This window comes from Zootoca vivipara, chromosome 6, assembly GCF_963506605.1.
Source record: "Zootoca vivipara chromosome 6, rZooViv1.1, whole genome shotgun sequence".
Taxonomy (NCBI): domain Eukaryota; kingdom Metazoa; phylum Chordata; class Lepidosauria; order Squamata; family Lacertidae; genus Zootoca; species Zootoca vivipara.
The window spans coordinates 50,563,778-50,582,942 of NC_083281.1; the positions used below are offsets into that span (position 1 = coordinate 50,563,778).

At 41.2% G+C, this 19,165-nt stretch overlaps 1 protein-coding gene across 1 annotated transcript in view; it reads right to left on the reverse strand.

Annotated features, from left to right (window-relative positions):
• Positions 1-8,195: 8,195 nt before the first annotated feature.
• Positions 8,196-19,165, reverse strand: part of CDYL2 (chromodomain Y like 2) — a 75,904-nt gene continuing 64,934 nt past the window's right edge. Inside the window, exons 5-7 of the mRNA XM_035118043.2 lie at positions 18,690-18,900; positions 17,932-18,075; positions 8,196-13,952 (exon numbers count right to left, since the gene is read on the reverse strand). Of these exons, the coding sequence (XP_034973934.1) occupies positions 13,794-13,952; positions 17,932-18,075; positions 18,690-18,900 (514 nt within the window). The 3' untranslated portion in view covers positions 8,196-13,793. The remainder of the gene's footprint in view (positions 13,953-17,931; positions 18,076-18,689; positions 18,901-19,165) is intronic.

A 19,165-nucleotide genomic window follows, 5' to 3' on the forward strand; every position in this document is an offset into this window, starting at 1 on the left:
TTTGCTAAATGTTTTTATATCAGAATAAGATCCTGATCCCACTGGTTTGGGAAAGAACGGAGACAATTGAATTGGTTTGGGAGGCAACTAGATTAGAGGTGGAACTTGAGTCGGTCCAGGCACTATCTGAGCTGACTGAGGAATGGAGCACTGTCAAAAGGCTAGGCCAAGCGTGGGGAACCTCAGGCCTGGGGGGGGGGGATGTGGCCATCCAAGCCTTTCTGTCTCTCCCAGGCTTCATCCATAGGGATGGAGGAGAAAATGGGTTAGGTTTGCATCTAACTCACACTCCCCCAAAATCATGTGAGCTGATTCGCAGCAGTCCTTCAAAATCTGCACTTCCCTGAATTTTAAGCCTCCAACCAAATAACATGTACTACAATTTGTATACTGGGAGAAAGTGTCTATTAAAATGCATATACCTGTTAAAGTAACATTAAACTTTCTTATACTATGGAAACTCACTTGTAAAAATGTGCTTATTACAAGAAATGCACGCAAAAATGCCGATGATTGCAGACTTAATAATAATAATAATAATAATAATAATAATGCAAACTGATGAGGAAATGTGGAGAATTTAAGACTGGGAAAAATGAGTAGCTGAGAGAAGACAAAACTGACAGAAGCTGACAGATCCTTCTAACCTTCTGGTCCCTCCTGCCTTTAGCTATGGCCCCACCCATTTTTGCTGCTGGCCCTGCCCACTTTTCACTCTGGTCCTGCCACCGGCTGCTAAAGGGGTGGGGAAGCTTTTTCAGCCTAAGGGCCACATTCCCTTCTAGGCAACCTCTCAGGGGCCACGTGCCAGTGGTGGGTGGGGCCAGAAGCAAAAGTGGCCGGTGTAACAAAGATCAGTTGACTCATGCACCATTTTCTGTCTTCCACCCAGGTAAGGCAGAAGGACTGTTGGAGTTCAGGACACATTGCAGCCAGGTAAAGGAGGCTTCAAGGCAGAGTCAGTGAAGGGCTGGGGAGGAGCTGTGGTCTGGGGACAGTTCCAAGAGACAGAAAGGTCAAATTTGGCCCTGGCCCCTGGTCCTGAGATTCCTTGTCCCAGAAGTACAGTCAAACCTCGGTTGTCGAACATAATCTGTTCCAGAAGCCCATTCAGCTTCCAGAATGTGCGACAACCGAGGCGCGGCTTCCAATTGGTTGCAGGAGCTTCCTGTACTCAAGCGGAAGCTGCGTCAGACGTTTGGCTTCCGAAAAACATCCGAAAAACGGAGCATTTACTTCTGGGTTTTCAGCATTTGGGAGCCAAAATGTTCCAAAATGGAGGTGTTTGGGACCCGGGGTTTGACTGTACAGTTTGTCTCTAGTGAGACAAAGCATCACCCTCTCTACCACACATTTTCTCTTTTTTGTTATTTATTTTCCTGTCAGAAGGTGGTTTCTGCTGCTTCCTGTTTTACAGTACATCGCCTATGGCTAAACACAATTTCCTTCTCGAAAGCTGCCCAAATAGTCTGTATAGGCATATGCAAGCATTTTTAAAAAAAAGAAAAATACATGCACCCCCCCAACAAACCCCTCTTGTCTGCTTCCCTAACAAACTCAGCATCACTACGTCTTCTGCTATTCTGTACACTAGGCATACAATGTGGAGAGAGGAATCTAGAGTAGGGACTGGGATTTCTGTGGCTTCCCAAGTAGCCTAAGACTGCAATCCTGTGCGTGTTTGCATCAGGGGAAATCAGTGGGTTTGCAGACATAGCTAGGGCTGTGCAATAAGGCAGCTGTTATGCTTCTGTGTTCTGCTGTCTTCTTGGTTATTTATTCATATCAGCAATCCTATGTATAACAGCTGCAATCCTATGTATGAACATTTATATGCTGCTCTCCTGCTGCAAAAGCACCACAACATTTAAAATTACAGTTGTACAGTACAGAAACAGCAATGTAAAACAACATGGGCAGGAATGCTTCTTTTAATGTAAAAACTCTGGTGCTTCCACAAAATAATACAAAATAATAATAATAATAATAAAATGATAAAATGTTATATTCATATTTTTTTCCCATTTTACCTGGAATGGACTCATTAAAATTAATAGACCTACATTAGCCATGTTCACTAAATTCAGTGGGTTTTCTCTGTGTATGTCTAGCATTAGATGACACGCTATGTATGTATGTATTTTTAAAAAAACAATCTCCTGCCTTCTTAATTAGGGCACTATTATTTTAAAACATTAGTTACTTTAAATTTTTTTAAAGCATTTCTGCCTCATTCTTCAGCCAAAAATGCTCCCATAATGGCTTGCTGATCAATAAAAATAAAAATAAAAATGACAGTCCCTGCCCTTGGCCTTATAAACTGTAAGACACACATACATACAAAGGGGAAAAGGGATCCTTTGTGTGTGGAGTGGGGTGGGAGGAGGAAACACAGGCAACCAGCTGTTAAAATTACAGAATATGTAAACATTTAATTCGCAGCCAGTCTCAGAAAAACATTTCAGAAAACATGGGGGTACCTTTTAGTTGATTAAAATGTTTTTAATCAACTGAATTGTACCAATTAATTGACTAAACACTGCAGCCTTATATCAGTCAAAGATATTAGAAGAGGGGCACTGCCTTATCTTTCCAGCCTTCTGGTTACGGATTACATAGCCTTCCAAACAAGCTCCAGAGTATCCGTTTTCTATAAGAGGTCATTAAATGGATAATGGCATCACTGAAAAACTCACTCCCCATGCCTAATTAGTCAAGAGCGGCATTATGCAAAGCCTTCACCTCCTGTGCAGCTGGAGTGAGCTGTTTGACAGAGACTGAAAGTCAGGCGTAACCTCCTCCTCAATAATTGTTTGCCCACCAGACTCATAATGGGCAAGAACTCAAGAAGATCACGCCACATCCCCCACCACAAGGCTCTTCCATTGCTTCAAAGACATGTGACTGCTGACCGCCACTCGGAAGGTGCTTCCAGACTGTAAACACAGTGCAGAGTTAAACTATAGAACTCGCTCCCACAGAAAGCAATGATGGCCACCAATTTGGATGGCTTTAAAAGAGGATTAGACCAATTCATGCTACTGTTGGCCACTAGCCATGATAGCTGTCTTCTGCCACCACATTCAGAGGCCGTAAGCTTTTGAAAAACCAGTTGCTGGTAACCAGAGGAGGCGAGAATCCTGCTTGCTGCTTTCCTCTGGTTGGCCACTGTGAGAACAGGATGCTGGACTAGATGGGCCATTGGCCTGATCCAGCAAGATCTTTTTATGTTCTCAACTATTTGGTGGGTTGGATTCAACCACATACCAGCAAATTCAGGTTGTACAATTAAAGCCTGCACCCCAAATCGTTTTAACTCTGTGAAAGTGTCTTTCTGCCTGCAGTCTTTCCTTCCTCTTTGCTAAGGTTAAGCAAATAATGATGCCTTCATTCTTGGATTTATTACTGAGGGGCTAATTAAGCACCTATGATCAACTTGCTCATAGGATGATATAAGTCAATATTTGAATGTTCTTATAAACACTGTTATGTTCTCACACAGTTTGAATTTCAATGCAAATTAGACTAACAGGTCTAAAGAAGATGGGACAATGAGAGATCCATACACAAATCTCCTATCTGTTTAAGTTTTTCTTTTAAAAATAGCTGTGGGCTATTTTTCTGGGTCTAATAACAGGCACCAAGAATGAGGATGAGTTTCATTAAAAGAGCTTTGTTCAAATAAATAGAGCATCTTGTTCAAAGCATCTTGTTCTGCCATGTGCTCCAGCACAAAAACCTTAAAAAGACTGGCTTTCTCTCATATGATAGACAATCCCCGTGTTCCTAAACCCACACAAGCTTTGGACACAAACAGCAGGATAAAAAGCCCATGGACAGCATGAATTCTGGCTGTTAGGATTTTCAATTTTTCTAAGATGCTTTAAAAACTTTATATTAATGTATCTATCCATCTGCCTACCTGTCATCCAGTTACTATAACTGAAGTAGGTGAAATTATATTGAAACAGACAGGAAAGTCTCTTGATAGGAAGTAAAGACTCAGATACAGTATATCATTCACTACTTGACATGTCAAGGAGTTAGAGAGAAGTTCACAGAATTCAAATGGAATCCAATAAACCATTTCCAGGAAATCTTAAATGAACACATCTTCTTTTGAAATTTTAGAAGTTTCAATGAACCATTTTGAAAATATGCATACCGTAATTACTCACTATGGATTTTAAGCATATTATGAACTTAATATATACATGCAGTTGAGGAGGAGATGGAATAAGGAGACTGTAAAGTTGTTTAGTAGGCTAAGAATAAGGAGGTCTTATTAGCATACAACAGCTTTTTGATTAACAAGACAGTGCCTGTCCACCATTCAGTTATTCAATAATTATTCACACAGGGTGTCTGTGTGTGATGTGTGTGTGTGTGTCTGCCTGCCTCATCTTTGTCTCTTTGGTACCATTAGTAACTGAATCTCCTTTGGCAGGGGATTCTTGCTTGGCAGGGGGTTGGACTGGATGGCCCTTGTGGTCTCTTCCAACTCTATGATTCTATGACACCAGCTTGAACTAAAGGGAAATTTGGCTTGCACTATTGGAAGGTGGGGACGCGAGTGGCGCTGTGGTCTAAACCACAGAGCCTAGGGCTTGCCAATCGGAAGATCAGCGGTTCGAATCCCCACGATGGGGTGAGCTCCCATTGCTCGGTCCCAGCTCCTGCCAACCTAGCAGTTCGAAAGTATGTCAAAGTACAAGTAGATAAATCGGTACTGCTCTGATGGGAAGGTAAACTGAGTTTCCGTGCGCTGCTCTGGTTTTGTCAGAAGTGGCTTAGTAATGCTGGCCACATGACCCGGAAGCTGTCTGTGGACAAACGCTGGCTCCCTCGGCCTATAGAGCGAGATGAGCACTGCAATCCCAGTCCACAACTGGACCTAACCGCCAGGGGTACCTTTACCTTTACCTATCGGAAGGTGAGGAGGTATCTAAATCCTGGTTGTCAAGAGGATGGAGTGTCGAACGTGGAAGAGGAGATGGTGGAGACTTGAGGATGTAGAGAGTGAGTTAAAGGAGGCAGCAATGGATGAGGAGGAAGGAGGGAACAAGGCCAAGGGGATAGGAAAATGATGGGCTGTATCTCGGTGGTAGAACACATACTTTGAATCCCTGGCACTTCAAGTTAAAAGGACTGGGTAGTTAAAGGATTGGCATCTCCAGTTTAAAGAGGATGGCAAAACCCCCAGTCCCAAACCCCAGAGGGCTGCTGTCAGTCAAGTGTTCACAATCCTAAACTAGATTAACCAATCAGTTGACTGAATTGGGTTCATTTCTGTCAATTACACATTGCATATCTTTTCCTTAAAACTCCATTACTTTTTCTGCCTTAAAAACAAAACACTTTAGACTTTGTTTCATAAACCAGGTGTGGTGTCTTCTTATTTTAACACTCTCACACTTAGGAGCTATAATACCACACTACTTTAAAAGGCTTCAGGAGGGCCTTGGGGGGAATTTGGAGGCTGATTGATAAGGGGCAACCTTGTGGAAATAACTAACCCATCTCATGACAGCAGTTTTTTTCAGAGCGGAAGAGTGGACTGAGCAGAGGGGGATACTTCGTGTTACAGCTAAGGATACTCTCCTGCACATGGTACAGGCCCCAGGGAGGCTTGGGGGGGGGGGAAGCTGCTACAAGGAAGCATTGCACTGACTGACCCACCATAGAATCATAGAGTTGGAAGAGACCATAAGGGCCATCCAGTCCAACCCCCTGCCAAGCAGGAAACACCACCAAAGCATTCCTGACATATGGCCGTCAAGCCTCCGCTTAAAGACCTCCAAAGAAGGAGACTCCACCACACTCCTTGGCAGCAAATTCCACTGCCGAACAGCTCTTACTGTCAGGAAGTTCTTCCTAATGTTTAGGTGGAATCTTCTTTCTTCACCTAGTTGGGCACTGGGTGGAGCCGGTTGTCTCATTTTGATTATCCTTCCCCTGGCTCCTTCACTTGTATGAAATGGTTATCACCTTATGAAATCATTTTTTTAAAAAATGGCCTGCATGATTGTAAAGCAAAGCATTTCCTTATGATAGCACATAAATGTTTTACAATGCTTTCATTTAAATTTAGCGTCTGCTTTAGAATGACAAATGAAACAAAAGGAAGCAACCAACGTAAAATATTGTTTTGACACCTTTGGAGCTGAGCAAGGAAATTACACCGAATATGTTTATCCTGCTCCAGCACCTTTCAGCAATCTTTTCTTTAGAACAAAGACACACTGCAGTCGGCGTGTAAATAATGCATACAGGTAAAACATTATCATACCTGCACATTGATGTAAAATGCATTGTAACTGCAGGAAATATGGAACACCTGCCAAAACAAAAGAAATTCCTCATTTCCCCACTTCCCTCCAGTAAAAACAATGGTGTGTGTTTGCACGCTACCTGCAAAAGGCTATCAAACACAAAATGCCATTGCATATCAAATGTTAAATAAGATTGTGTCTTAGTTATTCAATACTGCTAAATATTGACTGTTTAATTTCAGATTTGGAAATGAAGTATCATAATGTATTCAAATGAGAATATCAAAATGGAACTCAAGCAAATATACACCAGAGAAGATGGAATCTTTGGTCCTCCAGATGTTGTCAATTTCCCATTTGCTTTGACTGTCCCTATTATAGGAAGAGTCTTGCTGGATCAGATTTGAGGTCCACTTAGTTCAAATACAATAGCTGACACCCATTTAACTTCAAACTGCATTTTCTGAGCCAGGTTTGTTCTATACCTGATAGTCATAGTTTCACAACGTGGATGACATGAGAAACTGATCAATTATTCCAGGAATTAATTGCAGCAAGGCTTTACATAATGGAAAAAGACATACTGAACTTTTTATGGCAAAAGAAAAAAATGATTAAATATAAAATATTAATAGATGAAACGCAAAGAGGGGGGATTTGCTCTTCCGGATCTGAAGCTCTACAATAAAGCAGTTGGATGAAAGGATGGATAGAACTGAAGGATGTAAACATATTGGATTTAGAAGGGGCCAATTTGATTTATGGGTGGCATGCGTACCCATGGTATGAAAAAACCAAGGTTCACAAGGGATTTTTTAATCCTGTGATTAGAAGAAGTTTATATTAGATCTGGATGAGACACAGAGATATCTTAGAAAGAAATACTTCTGGTTGGATATTACTGGTTGAAGCAGTTGCAGTACGGTTAAATATGGATAGGACTTGGCAAAAGTATAAAAATCTGCTTGAATATAAAGAAGATAACATAAAATTAAGAGATAGGCAGGAGATATCTAACTGGATACCTAATTGGTTTCACTATTTTCAAACAAAGGAGGTGTTTAAAAGAAGATAAAGGAAAAAAAGATAAAGAAAGAAGTTTCAGAATTTGAAAAGGTGATTTTGGGACCTAATAAAAAATAATTTCTAATTATATAATTTATTGTTTGAATGGGAGACTAAAGATGAACTTATAAAGGAGGCAATGATAAAAAGGGTCATTGACATTGGGCATAATATTGAAATTGTTGAATGGGAAAAATTATGGAATTTTACACTGAACATTTCTGCATGCTATCAAATAAGAGAAAATATGCAAAAAATGCAATATAGATGGTATTTGACACCGGTTAAATTGGTTAAACAGTGTGGGTGGCGCTGTGGGTTAAACCACAGAGCCGACGGGTTTTTAAAAAATCTTTAAATTCACAAATCCCAAGAAACTGGAAGCATTCCTTTCTAGGCATGCTTGGGAATGAGTTACCCCCAAAAGCCCACAAACTATTTTTATACGCAACAACAGCTATGAGTATGGTATACGCAAGATATTGGAAACAAAGAGACCCCAGGGAAAGAACAATGGTTAAATAAATTAATTGAATATGTCAAGTTTGTAAGGATGACATCTAATATAATAAACCAAGATGACAAATGGATGAGGAGTGAGTGCAAGTATTTAGGGGGATATACAATGTAAAGGTTATGAGAATTTGGAAAATAAGGTGAAGGAATTAATGCATATGCAGCTAAGTAAGATTTGTAAAGAACTGTTATGGAACTCTGGGTGGGAAGTCCAAACTAAATGCTGTAAAAGAATGGAAAATGTTGCAATTGTAAGACTGAAAACTCAATAAAAATATATAATAATAATAATAATAATAATAATAATAATGATAATGATAATGATAATAATAATAGCAAGGCAAGGAGGAGAAATGATGGCACATTCAAGGCTCATGCACATTCTCTGATGAAGTGTGTTATTTTTAGCAAATATTACAATGTGGTGTGCCTGTAACAGGCATGTTTTGTAAGATGGTTGACCGTGATATATGGACTCATCCATCATTTGACTCACTTTGGACATATGCAGGGACAAAGTTACTTTGGCGGGCACCTCTTAGCTTGAGGTTGATGGGCTTACCTGTCCATCTTATTGCAAGGGTGGGCGAGAGCCGCCATATAACATTTACACATGAATTACAGTAAATTTATATCTCGCCCTCCTCCTAAAGGGGCACATGGCAGCAAACACTTAAACGATCAAATGGCTAAGAACAATTCCAACAGAGAGACAGGCTGGGAAAGATCTGGATTGAAAAGGATTGCTGGAAGAGGAAGGCCCTCAGTAGGTCTAATGGGAGGCTTTCCAAAGGGCAGACCCATAACACTAAAGGCCTGATTCCTATATTGGGCAGAAATGATCTCCTGATAAGATCTCCACTGAAGGCCCTCTTCTGCCGAGTGCAGTGATCAGCATCTTGATTAATCACAATGACCCAAAGTGTCTTACCTGGTGTCATGCCAGGACATTGGGGATATGAAAAGGAAGGCTCACAGACCCAACTGTCCAACGTGGAGGGGCAACTGTCCAACGTGGAGGGGCAAATGTTAGTGCTGGTAGGCTCTGCTGGAGCAATTGCCCTAGGTTGCCAGGTGATGATGTCAGGCCCGTATCACGGGTGAAGAACCCCCTGTGACTGCTTGGGAAATCTGGCATGCACCTTCCCCTTAAGTTTGATGTTGGCAGTAATGGATATACACATTGACACTTCTTGGCAAAACTCACCATGACCATTTTTATAACCCCGAAGTCAGAAAATGGAAGTTTCAATGTTTTTATTCAAAGCAGCTTCTCACAATGTATAAATACTGCATATTAACACACATGAAAAATACAACTTCTAAGGCACCCAGAAAAATGTGTTCATACACTAGTTTACAGGACCATTGACAAATATATTGTGTACAATTTGATCTAGACAGTCAATATTTGATAAATCAGAAGAAACTAGTACTGAACTAGCTTCCAAAATATTATTTACAACACTGTGGTTAAGGGGTGCCCTATACCCTCATATTTGTTATATACTGTGCACTCTCCTTCATCACAAATATTGAAAACTGTTCCCATCTTATTCTATGCTATTTGGACAACAAAATAACTTATGGGCCTAATCAGAAAATGTTTTAATTCCTTTGTGTAAGACACTCATTAGAAATCAAACAATCTTCACAGATTAAATTTGCAATTCTGCTATTTTTTTTTTTTTTGGTTATTTGCTTTATCTCCAAAGTTTGGTAATAAGCCTTACCAATAGGCACTCCATCATTTACTGGCTATCTTTCATGTTCCAACATGTTAAAAGCAGACAGACCCACAATGGCTATCCTGCCCTTTTCTCTATCCCTGAAATGAATGATACAAAATGCATGTTGAAAGGGAATCAACAGACGACCCTTTGCTGTACAGATAAACTGCTTCATTTTTTTAAACCAATGCTTCATTAGGATAATTGATAACTCTTTGGTCCTTATTTTTTAAAAAATGGAAGATACATATATATTTATATATATTATTCCCTAGAAGTTAAAAATCCTGTTGACAATGTCAGTGAATTAGCAATTGAATTCCCGTGTGGCATTTAAAGTAGTGGCAAAGAGATTTAAGTATGGCTTAGAAACATACAGTTAATTGGGTAGACAGATAACACATCCAGGAAACGGAGGACTTAGATGCACTACGAATAAGATTGTCTGTAAGTCCCTTATGTAAACTTCTTTAGTGCCTCCTAAAGAGAGTTGGCTTCAGTCAGATTTGACTTTTATAGACCCAGCCACTGAAAAAGAGAGAGCCTGAGACTGAGTAATGTGGCCGGGTGGACAGTATGCAGAGTTTATATCAAACAATACCCACACTGACAAGCCTAACTATGTTGTTTGAAAGAAACAACCCGTATTAATCCATATCACAAGAAAAAAACCTTAAGGCCTTGCATTCTAAATTTGCCAACTGTCTGAATGCTTCAACTGGGGGGTGGGTGGGGGGAAGAGAGGAAATTTCTCCAGGTCTAATTAGATATGATGATGACACAACTCATTCCTTAGAATGTAGGTTGTACTGAACACTTTCTCTGTCTGTGTGTTTCCTATCCTGAGAAACACCTCTCCCTAGCATTTTGCCCCTCTAGAGAGCTTATACCTGGTTTTAGAGTCTGGATAGGGGGAGGCAACTTAAGCGAAGGGGGGAGTTTCAGTGGGGGAAAAAGATGTGTGAAGAAAGGCGCTGGCATGAAGTTCCCCCCATCGTCTTTTTTTATATCTGCATGATGGCAACTATAACAACAAGAATAAATGTTCTACAACATGGGTCTTTTGCCATCACATCTAATTGAACCCTCCATCTTACTTATGCAATTAACAACGTTTGATTCAACCCAGTGGTAAGGCTTATTCACAAATGCACTAAATTTACAAATTGTACCTTAAACTCTGTTATTTCAAGGTTGGGACAAAACCCCCAAAGAAATAATAAAACAACACCCTGCCTGCATATATAAGAGTAAAAGTGTGTATTAGAATTCTAAGAGGAAAACAATTGGCACCAATCCCAGGATGCTTGAGATTAAAATAATGGTTAACCATTGTGGAAAAAGATTGCCTAAAACGCTTACCCTAATCTACCACGGAAATATAAAAGTTTATATTTTTGAAAATATATACTTATTAAAGTCGGACAGCTTATTCATTGAAACAGAAGGTTACCCAACTAAAGCCACACTTTATGTACAGCGAAAATGTACATGCAAGAGAAACACACAGAAATAAATTGTTTCCTTTTACCATATCTTCAAATGCAAAAACTGCCAATCCTTAAAGATTTGTACAAAACAATTTACATGAAATAATATAACATACTTAACAACAAATTTGCATGTATTTTTTAATTAAATACTGTGAATATTCATAAAAGTATTCGGTCTAATATTTACAGTATACTTATACAGCTGAATACCCAGTGACCATAGAAAGAGAAAACAAAATAAGGAAGTGTATTAAAAAATAATCACTGCCCTTTTTTAAAAAAAAGAAATTAAACAGAAATTAAATTAACCACCTAGACATGATTTTTATTTTTATTAAAAATTTTTTTTAAAAAGCTTTAGAGCTTTCAGAGTTAATTTTTATGAAGAAATGGTACTCAGTTTTGTTCAGCTATTAATTTGCCAGGCTTTGAAAATGCTGTTGAAGAAACAATGTTGAAAAATCAGATACATTAAGAAAAACTGCTGCTCCAAAACCAAAATGTCGCACTCCCAAGAGTCTACACAGAGCAATAATTTCCCCATGCTTCAAGGACTTTCTACTGGTTCATTAAAATGTCTGACACATCATTTGGGGTTGCACCATTTGTTGAGAGACATGAAAGCACGTGTTTAAAAGATGTTTTCCCATATATTTCGATACAATTATTTGCCCTGCAAGTGTACATTCAAGGGTATGACTCCAGTTCACACGTTGACTCTAAGGAAGTCAACTGGACGAAAATGATTCGTGGGTTTGTTAAGACGGTTCACAACTGAGAATTAGGGAGGCATCACCCCTTGACTGCGGAATGTGGCCTTGGCTTCCGACACTTGTGGGTAACAAGCGTTCCACCTTGAATATTGCTCTCCAAAAATATTTAGACACGGCTGAACAAGAAGCCAGACTCTGCCATTGATTTGTAAGCAGATCCGCGTGGATGTGCGCTAACTAGGAAGTGGAGCTTTGCCAAATATGAAGCAAAAAAACAGAACAAAATAATAAAAAAATCCAAACCCAATAGTCTAATTTGGAACCTCTAAAAACTAAAAAGAAATGGAAAGTGTGTTCTACTTAACCTTGAAAGGGCAGCAAAATAGACAGACAGACAGACAAGACAGATAGATAGGGAAAGTCATGGAAGCCAATCTCCGTATTCCATGAAATCTGAGAGATAATGTGAACCTTCAGTCTGTTCCCAGGATTCCTTTTTCTTTTGCAATCTTAAGAAAACAATAATTTTTAGAGTAGTCAGAAGATGCAGAGCCGCCATACAAAGCACTAGAACAGCCCACACCTTTTATTTTAATGCATCTTGATTGGACTTGCCAGCTTCTTTGCTTAATCTGAAGAACGCATTCCTTCTGGTATTTTTCCAGAGAGTTCAGACACATAACAAACTGATGCAATATGGAAGAATCTATTCATTAGGGTCACATTCTAATAGTAAATGACCACAGACTGTCCTGAGGGAAACCTGTGTCCTTGTGGAATTTCCTGGTGGAGAGTCTGGCCAGAATGAAAGAAGTATGAAAGCCTTTCCCCGTCTAATTCATTATCCTCTAGCAGCTTCTTGCTGGCCTCTCTCAACGTTCTCCAAAATATACTACCACATCTGAGGAAAGAGGCTCATGAAGGTAAGGTTCTAAGATTCATAGCACAAATGAATGCTTAATCTTTTGTTGGCACCACAAGTTAGGCACCATTCACCCTGTTATTAATGTTGAGCTAATAAGAAAATAGTAAACATATTAGCTTTTCTTTTAAATGTAGCACATGCTACCTGTGCCTCAAGTTGTCAGGAGGAGACTTGTGTAAAACTCACAGCGTCGGTATTTGATTGGTTTTCTTAAGGTATCTAAAATGATGTCTATTCTCTGCTGCTTTTTAATGCCCTACAGCATTCCTGCTTCATCTTATTTTTATTGTATGCACAGCTCAATCCGTTTACTGTAAACCACAGAGCTTGTGTACTCGTGCAAAACAGTTGTCCAATCTGGGGAAATCTAAAAATGATAATTATATATTAAGTAGACCAACAATCAATCAACAATCAAGCAAGACACAAATAAATAAATTAAATAAATTCACCAACAGAGCGGGGAAAACACAAATCCAGGTAGGTTCTTTTTCTTTTCTCCAAAATATTTTTTTTTACATCATACATATAAATTATACTCTTCCCCTTTTCAATTTTTTCCATGGTTATTCTTTCAACGAACAAAACAAAATTATTAAAATATTTCTAAAGTGGGCCCTGAAAGTGTGGCTTTGGCCCAAATTCTAAACTGAGCCACTTCAGTCAATGCAAAGATAAGTTGCTTGCAGTAGCAAGAATAAATAAATTTTTTTTAAAGACAACAATTGATTTTTGCAGTATGTACCTTGATGGGGTACACTTGTGCTTTCTAGCACATGGAATGTACACTTCTCTCTAGGCAAGTGTACACTGAGAGGCAGTTCTTAACACATCTGTCTCTTCCTTTGTTGAACAATAATCAAACCTGCTAGGAACAGCCACTGAACTTCTCTATTTAACTCACAAGGAAACTGACACAACCATAGGTATGTTAGATACACTATCACAAATTCCTCTGAAGGATTTGCTGGGTCTGGGTTTGATTTTTATATTATTTTCTCAAACCCTTGGTGACGCCTGAAATCGCTTTTCTCTTGGATCATTCTTCCTCCCTGCTCTTTCACAGTTGCGCAAGGATGTCAGACTTCGTAAATTTTGTCTTGCAGGTAGCTGAACAATGAATCTAGTCCTTTGGAAGAACTCCAGAGCTGTTTTAACATCTGACATTCTTTCTCATTCACATCTTCGAGGCCAGATTTAAGGAAGCTCCGGACCAGGCATTTAGATTCTTCCAGTACCTAAGAAAAGAAATTGTTAAGCCCATTTCATCATTTCAATTTATTCACTCTTTGGAAACATCAGCTGGCCCAGAATGCAGCTGCAAAAGTGTTAGTAGGTGCTCCTGAGGTAGAAACTCTGTAAAACCCATTATGAGTTTGGCCAGTGTCACTACGCAAGAGGGCGGCCAGTTTAGGAGGAACCAAACGTCTGAATGTTAGTGAAACAACTCCAGATAAGAGGCAAGGAAGGTTCTCAATCTAAAACATTCATTTTCCAAGTACTGTAGTTGGATGGTGGGATAATGGGTGACAAGAGATGGTTGAAGAAAGGATGAAACAGCTAAGATGATGCCTTTCCCCCTATACATATGGGAAGGTCTCTGGACTCTGACCAGAAGGTGAGACCCTTATCTGTGTCTCACCTATGGTGTAAGAATGTCTGGCTGGGACAAAAGGAAAAGGTCTTCTCAATGGCTAAAGCCAGATTATGGAGCACCTGGCCCCATGCAACGTTTTCTGCCAGTTATTGAACTACTTTTTGCTCTAGCAGACTTTCATTTTATGAGCTAGACCAGGGGTGGGGAGTCTCAGGCCTCAGGGTCGAATGCGCTCCTCAAAGCCTCTCTATCCAGCCCTCTCCATGCCACAACCCTCACTAGCCATACTCTGTACCTTCTCCACATGCTGTTTCTTGGCTGCAGTGTGTCTTTGAAATGCAGTAATGCCTGGATGGAGAGATGTATGTGTAGAAGCCTCTGTCTTTTGTTGGGGGTGAAATGTAGCCTAATACAGTCATACCTTGGGTTACAGACGCTTCAGGTTGCGTCTTTTTGGGCTGCGCACTGCGCAAACCTGGAAGTACTCGAATGGGTTACTTCTGGGTTTCGGCACTCACGCATGCACAGAAGCACTAAATTGCGCTTTGCGCATGAGTGCTGAAACGCGACCGCGTGTGCACAGACGCGGCGCTGCAGGTTGCGAACGCTGCGGGTTGCAAACGTGCTTCCTGCACGTTCACAACCTGAGCACCCACTGTATATCAAAGTAAGAGGCACACCTATTGCTCTGCCCAATTTCTGCCTCTGGTCCCAGCCACTTTGGGCATGTGGCCCCTGGAAGGTTGCTCATTGAGCATTGTAACCTTCGCTTGTGACTCTCCACCTGACCACTCTTTCTTCTTCTGTTACAGTGGGGATGGGGGCTTTTTCATTCTGAAGGCCATACTCCCTCATGGGTAGCCTTCTGGGGTTGCAGGCCAGCCATGGGTGGAGCCAGAGAAAAAAAGAGAGTAGAGCTGTGAAGATGATATACCTTTGTACAACAAGTTGCCCTCCTGGCATGCAAAGCCAGACATTTCTGCACATGTACGCACATTCCTCTACACAGGCAAGTGAGGGGTAGCCTCAGGTGGCAGGCTCGGGGCAGCTGGGAGGGGTGGCAAATCTGGGCCCCTGAGGGCCATGCCACTGGACTTTCCTGTGCTTTTTGCCCACCGCCACTGCCTGGGAAGAGTGAGGCTGCCACTGCCTGCTCCTTTCCGACCTCCTTTTTTGCTTCTCTTGTCGCCTTCAGTTCACTGGGGCTTCCCCAGGCTGCCCCCAGTTGCCTCAGGAGGCGGCGGCAGTAGAGACAGTGGCGGCAGAGCACCATTTTCTGTTTTGCCTCAAGTGGCAAAATGTCTTGGGCCAGCCCTGGTCCTGAGGGTCAGAAATACAGGCCTGATGCTCCCCACCCTTGTTTTACAGGCTTCCTTATGTGCATGGCTACATTTCATCATCTTATGAAATCAGAAGATGAGAAACAAGGATAACAATGGAAACAACAGTGGGGAATGCAGGATCAGGCTGGGGGCATTGTCAGATCAATTTATGTGCTTATCGGCACAATCCGCAAGAGCTTCAGTGTCTTTTCAGTCTGTGCTTCCTCTGTGGTTCTCATGCCACGTGAGATGTTATCTGCAATTCATTTAATTAAAAGTGCCTCACTGTGTCTCCAAACCTTTCCAGTACCTGCTCTGTCTTTGCTGAAGACGTGTGTGGCAGAGCTACAATCTTTTATTATAAAAGGTGACAAAAATATTCTATTTTTCTTTGGGTAGAAAATCAGATGCCACACATGACACATTATTTGAAAATCAGGACTGCTCTTGAAGAACATTTCCTGTGCATATGTAGTCTGTGCAAATGAACAATTTCCTCTCTGAAGTGGATATCTGAGAAACTGAGTCTGCAGCAGAAGCTCATAGCCTTGATTGGCTAGTGCCTGTGACACCATGAACCTCACAATGTTTCCATAAGCAGCACTGGGCTACATAGGATAATGGTCTGGCTCATTATAAGGCAGATTTAGGCATCCAAATTATAAAAAGCAAGCTTAGCAAAGATTATTCTCAGAAGGATCTGGTTGGCACCTGTTGGAAACAGGATGGAGGAACTTTTTTTTCCCCTGGTGCAGTTGGGTTTGTCATGTTTGCCAGACAACATGGAAAACATGTTCCCTGCTCCAGGGGTGGAGACGAATTTTGCAGGGGGAAACTGGTGGGCAGAAGAGAGAGCGCTTAACACTGCTCCTATCCACCAGTTCACCCAACTGTTTACTAACCCAAGCTTAAAGGTAAAGGGACCCCTGACCATTAGGTCCAGTCGTGACCGACTCTGGGGTTGCGCGCTCATCTCGCATTATTGGCCGAGGGAGCCGGCGTATAGCTTCCAGGTCATGTGGCCAGCATGACAAAGCCGCTTCTGGCAAACCAGAGCAGCACACGGAAACGCCGTTTACCTTCCCGCTGTAGCGGTACCTATTTATCTACTTGCATTTTGACGTGCTTTCGAACTGCTAGGTTTGCAGGAGCTGGGACCAAGCAACGGGAGCTCACCCCGTCACAGGGATTCGAACCACCGACCTTCTGATCGGCAAGCCCTAGGCTCAGTGGTTTAACCACAGCGCCACCTGGGTCCCAACCCAAGCTTATTCCTGGACTTAAGAGTCTACCCACAGGCTCTCCAAACTTCTCTATTTGGCCCTTGAAGATCTCCCCATGCCATCCACCCACTCAAGCAACACTTGTCACCCACCCTGCTTCACACCCTCTCCTTTTGTCTGGCTGAAACGTGTCCTTGAAACTCTGATAATGCCTCTTTGCTTGCCTGAATTGAGAATAGAGAGAGGAATGTCTGTAGAAACTAGCCTACTGTACAAAGCTCAAATTTACGCTTCTTGCTCTGCCCACTTTTGCCCTTGCCTTTGCCCACGAATGATATGTCCCCCCTGATCACATAGAAGATAATGCAGTCCTTAGACAAACATGGCTCCCCATCCCTGAATAAAATGTCCCAGGTAAAGGATAATACATCCTTGCCAACTTTCCCTAAAAAGCCCCCCAAGACTGCAGCAACAAGAATAACAAAATATTTTTATGTAACTTTTTAGAGTCCTCAAAGCACTGCATATTAATTATGTTAAATAAAAAAATTCCTTCAGTAGCACCTTAAAGACCAACTAAGTTTTTATTTTGGTATGAGCTTTCGTGTGCATGCACACGAAAGCTCATACCAAAATAAAAACTTAGTTGGTCTTTAAGGTGCTACTGAAGGAATTTTTTTATTTTACTTCGATCCAGACCAACACGGCTACCTACCTGTAACCTATTAATTATGTTGTTGTTGTTTAAACATATATACTGCCCTTCACCTGAAGATCACAGGGTGGTTTACAGTATATTATTATTATTATTATTATTATTATTATTATTCCCAACAATCCTGATTACTGGAAGTTTCTGGAAGAGATGAGACTAGCTTTTAAAGTAATACATATAACACCTAAGCATATTGTAGCTGATGCTTTTATACGAATGGGCAAACTTATCAGTTTCGGTTTCTTATATTTCCAAGCTTAAATCCATGTCTCCACATTCCTATATCAGTTTGTGAGTTTCCCCCCCAAAAAATGAACATTGTCATGCCTTAGCCAATCCCAGCGACTGCATGTTTCTTACCACTGCACTGCAGGATGCCATTTCCTTCACCCTCAACATCACTTCTTGCCCGAACGTTGTGGGCCAGAAAACCTGGGAGACGAGTCCTCTGCTGCAGGCTTCTTGTGCCGTTAGCTTCCTTCCACAGAACAACATTTCATTTGCCTGCAATCAAACATATTTGATCAAGTTACAGGTAGGTAGCCGTGTTGGTGTGAGTCGAAGCAAAATAAAAAAATTCCTTCAGTAGCACCTTAAAGACCAACTAAGTTTTTATTTTGTGTGCATGCACACTTCTTCAGATACCAATATTTGATCAAGACGCTGAAATGTGTGTGTAGACCCTTCTCGGACTTCTGCAGGGCTGGAATGTAGCCTTTGGTAGAAAGGTAAGAGTCACAGGTCTTGCTCCGCCCACTTTTGCCTCAGCCCCCGGCCAACACTGGCATGTGGCTCCCAGAAGTTTGGCTATGAGGGGATGCTGCCCTCCGGCTGAAAAAGGACTTGGTTTGCATTAAGTGAGTTAAAACCATAAAGGTATGGGATCCAGGGGAAGAAATAGCAAACAACATTGCACATATGGTTGAATGAGGATTTGCCCCAGAAGAAGAGAAACTCTGGATTCAGCTCACTTTCCTTGCGCAATCCTCTTCCGTTAAGTCAGAAGTGGTCTCTCTATGAGTGGATAATGAGGCTTTGTGCTTGCAAGAAGGGCACTTTGAGATCCAAGCCATTTGCCTAGATTTGGACCACCGAAATCATCCAGGAAGCAGACTTACCAGAGCAACACCCAGTATCTGTGGAAACGTGTACGAAGAGCAGCCGGCTGGCGTGAGACGAATAGTTGCATAAGGTGTCTGAAACCAGGCCTTTTCACTCGCCCAGACGATGTCGCAGAGCGGCAGAATGGAAGCCCCCAAGCCGAGAGCAGGTCCATTGATCGCAACCACGATTGGCTTCTTAAACTGGATAAAAGCTTTGACAAAATCCCTGCGGTTTTAGAGAAGGGGGAGAACTGTTATTAATCACATTCCAAAAAATGTCAATCATCCCATTGGGAAATAACCGGAAATCACTAGCAATTCTGAGAACACTTTTTATTGCAGAACCTCTGTTATTTTGCATTTTTTGTTCCCTTTCCTGCATGCTGTGCCCTGCTTGGAAACCCTCTGTGTTAATGTACGTTATATATATATATATATATATATATATATATATATATATATATGTATAATTACAATATATAGTGTTGCAA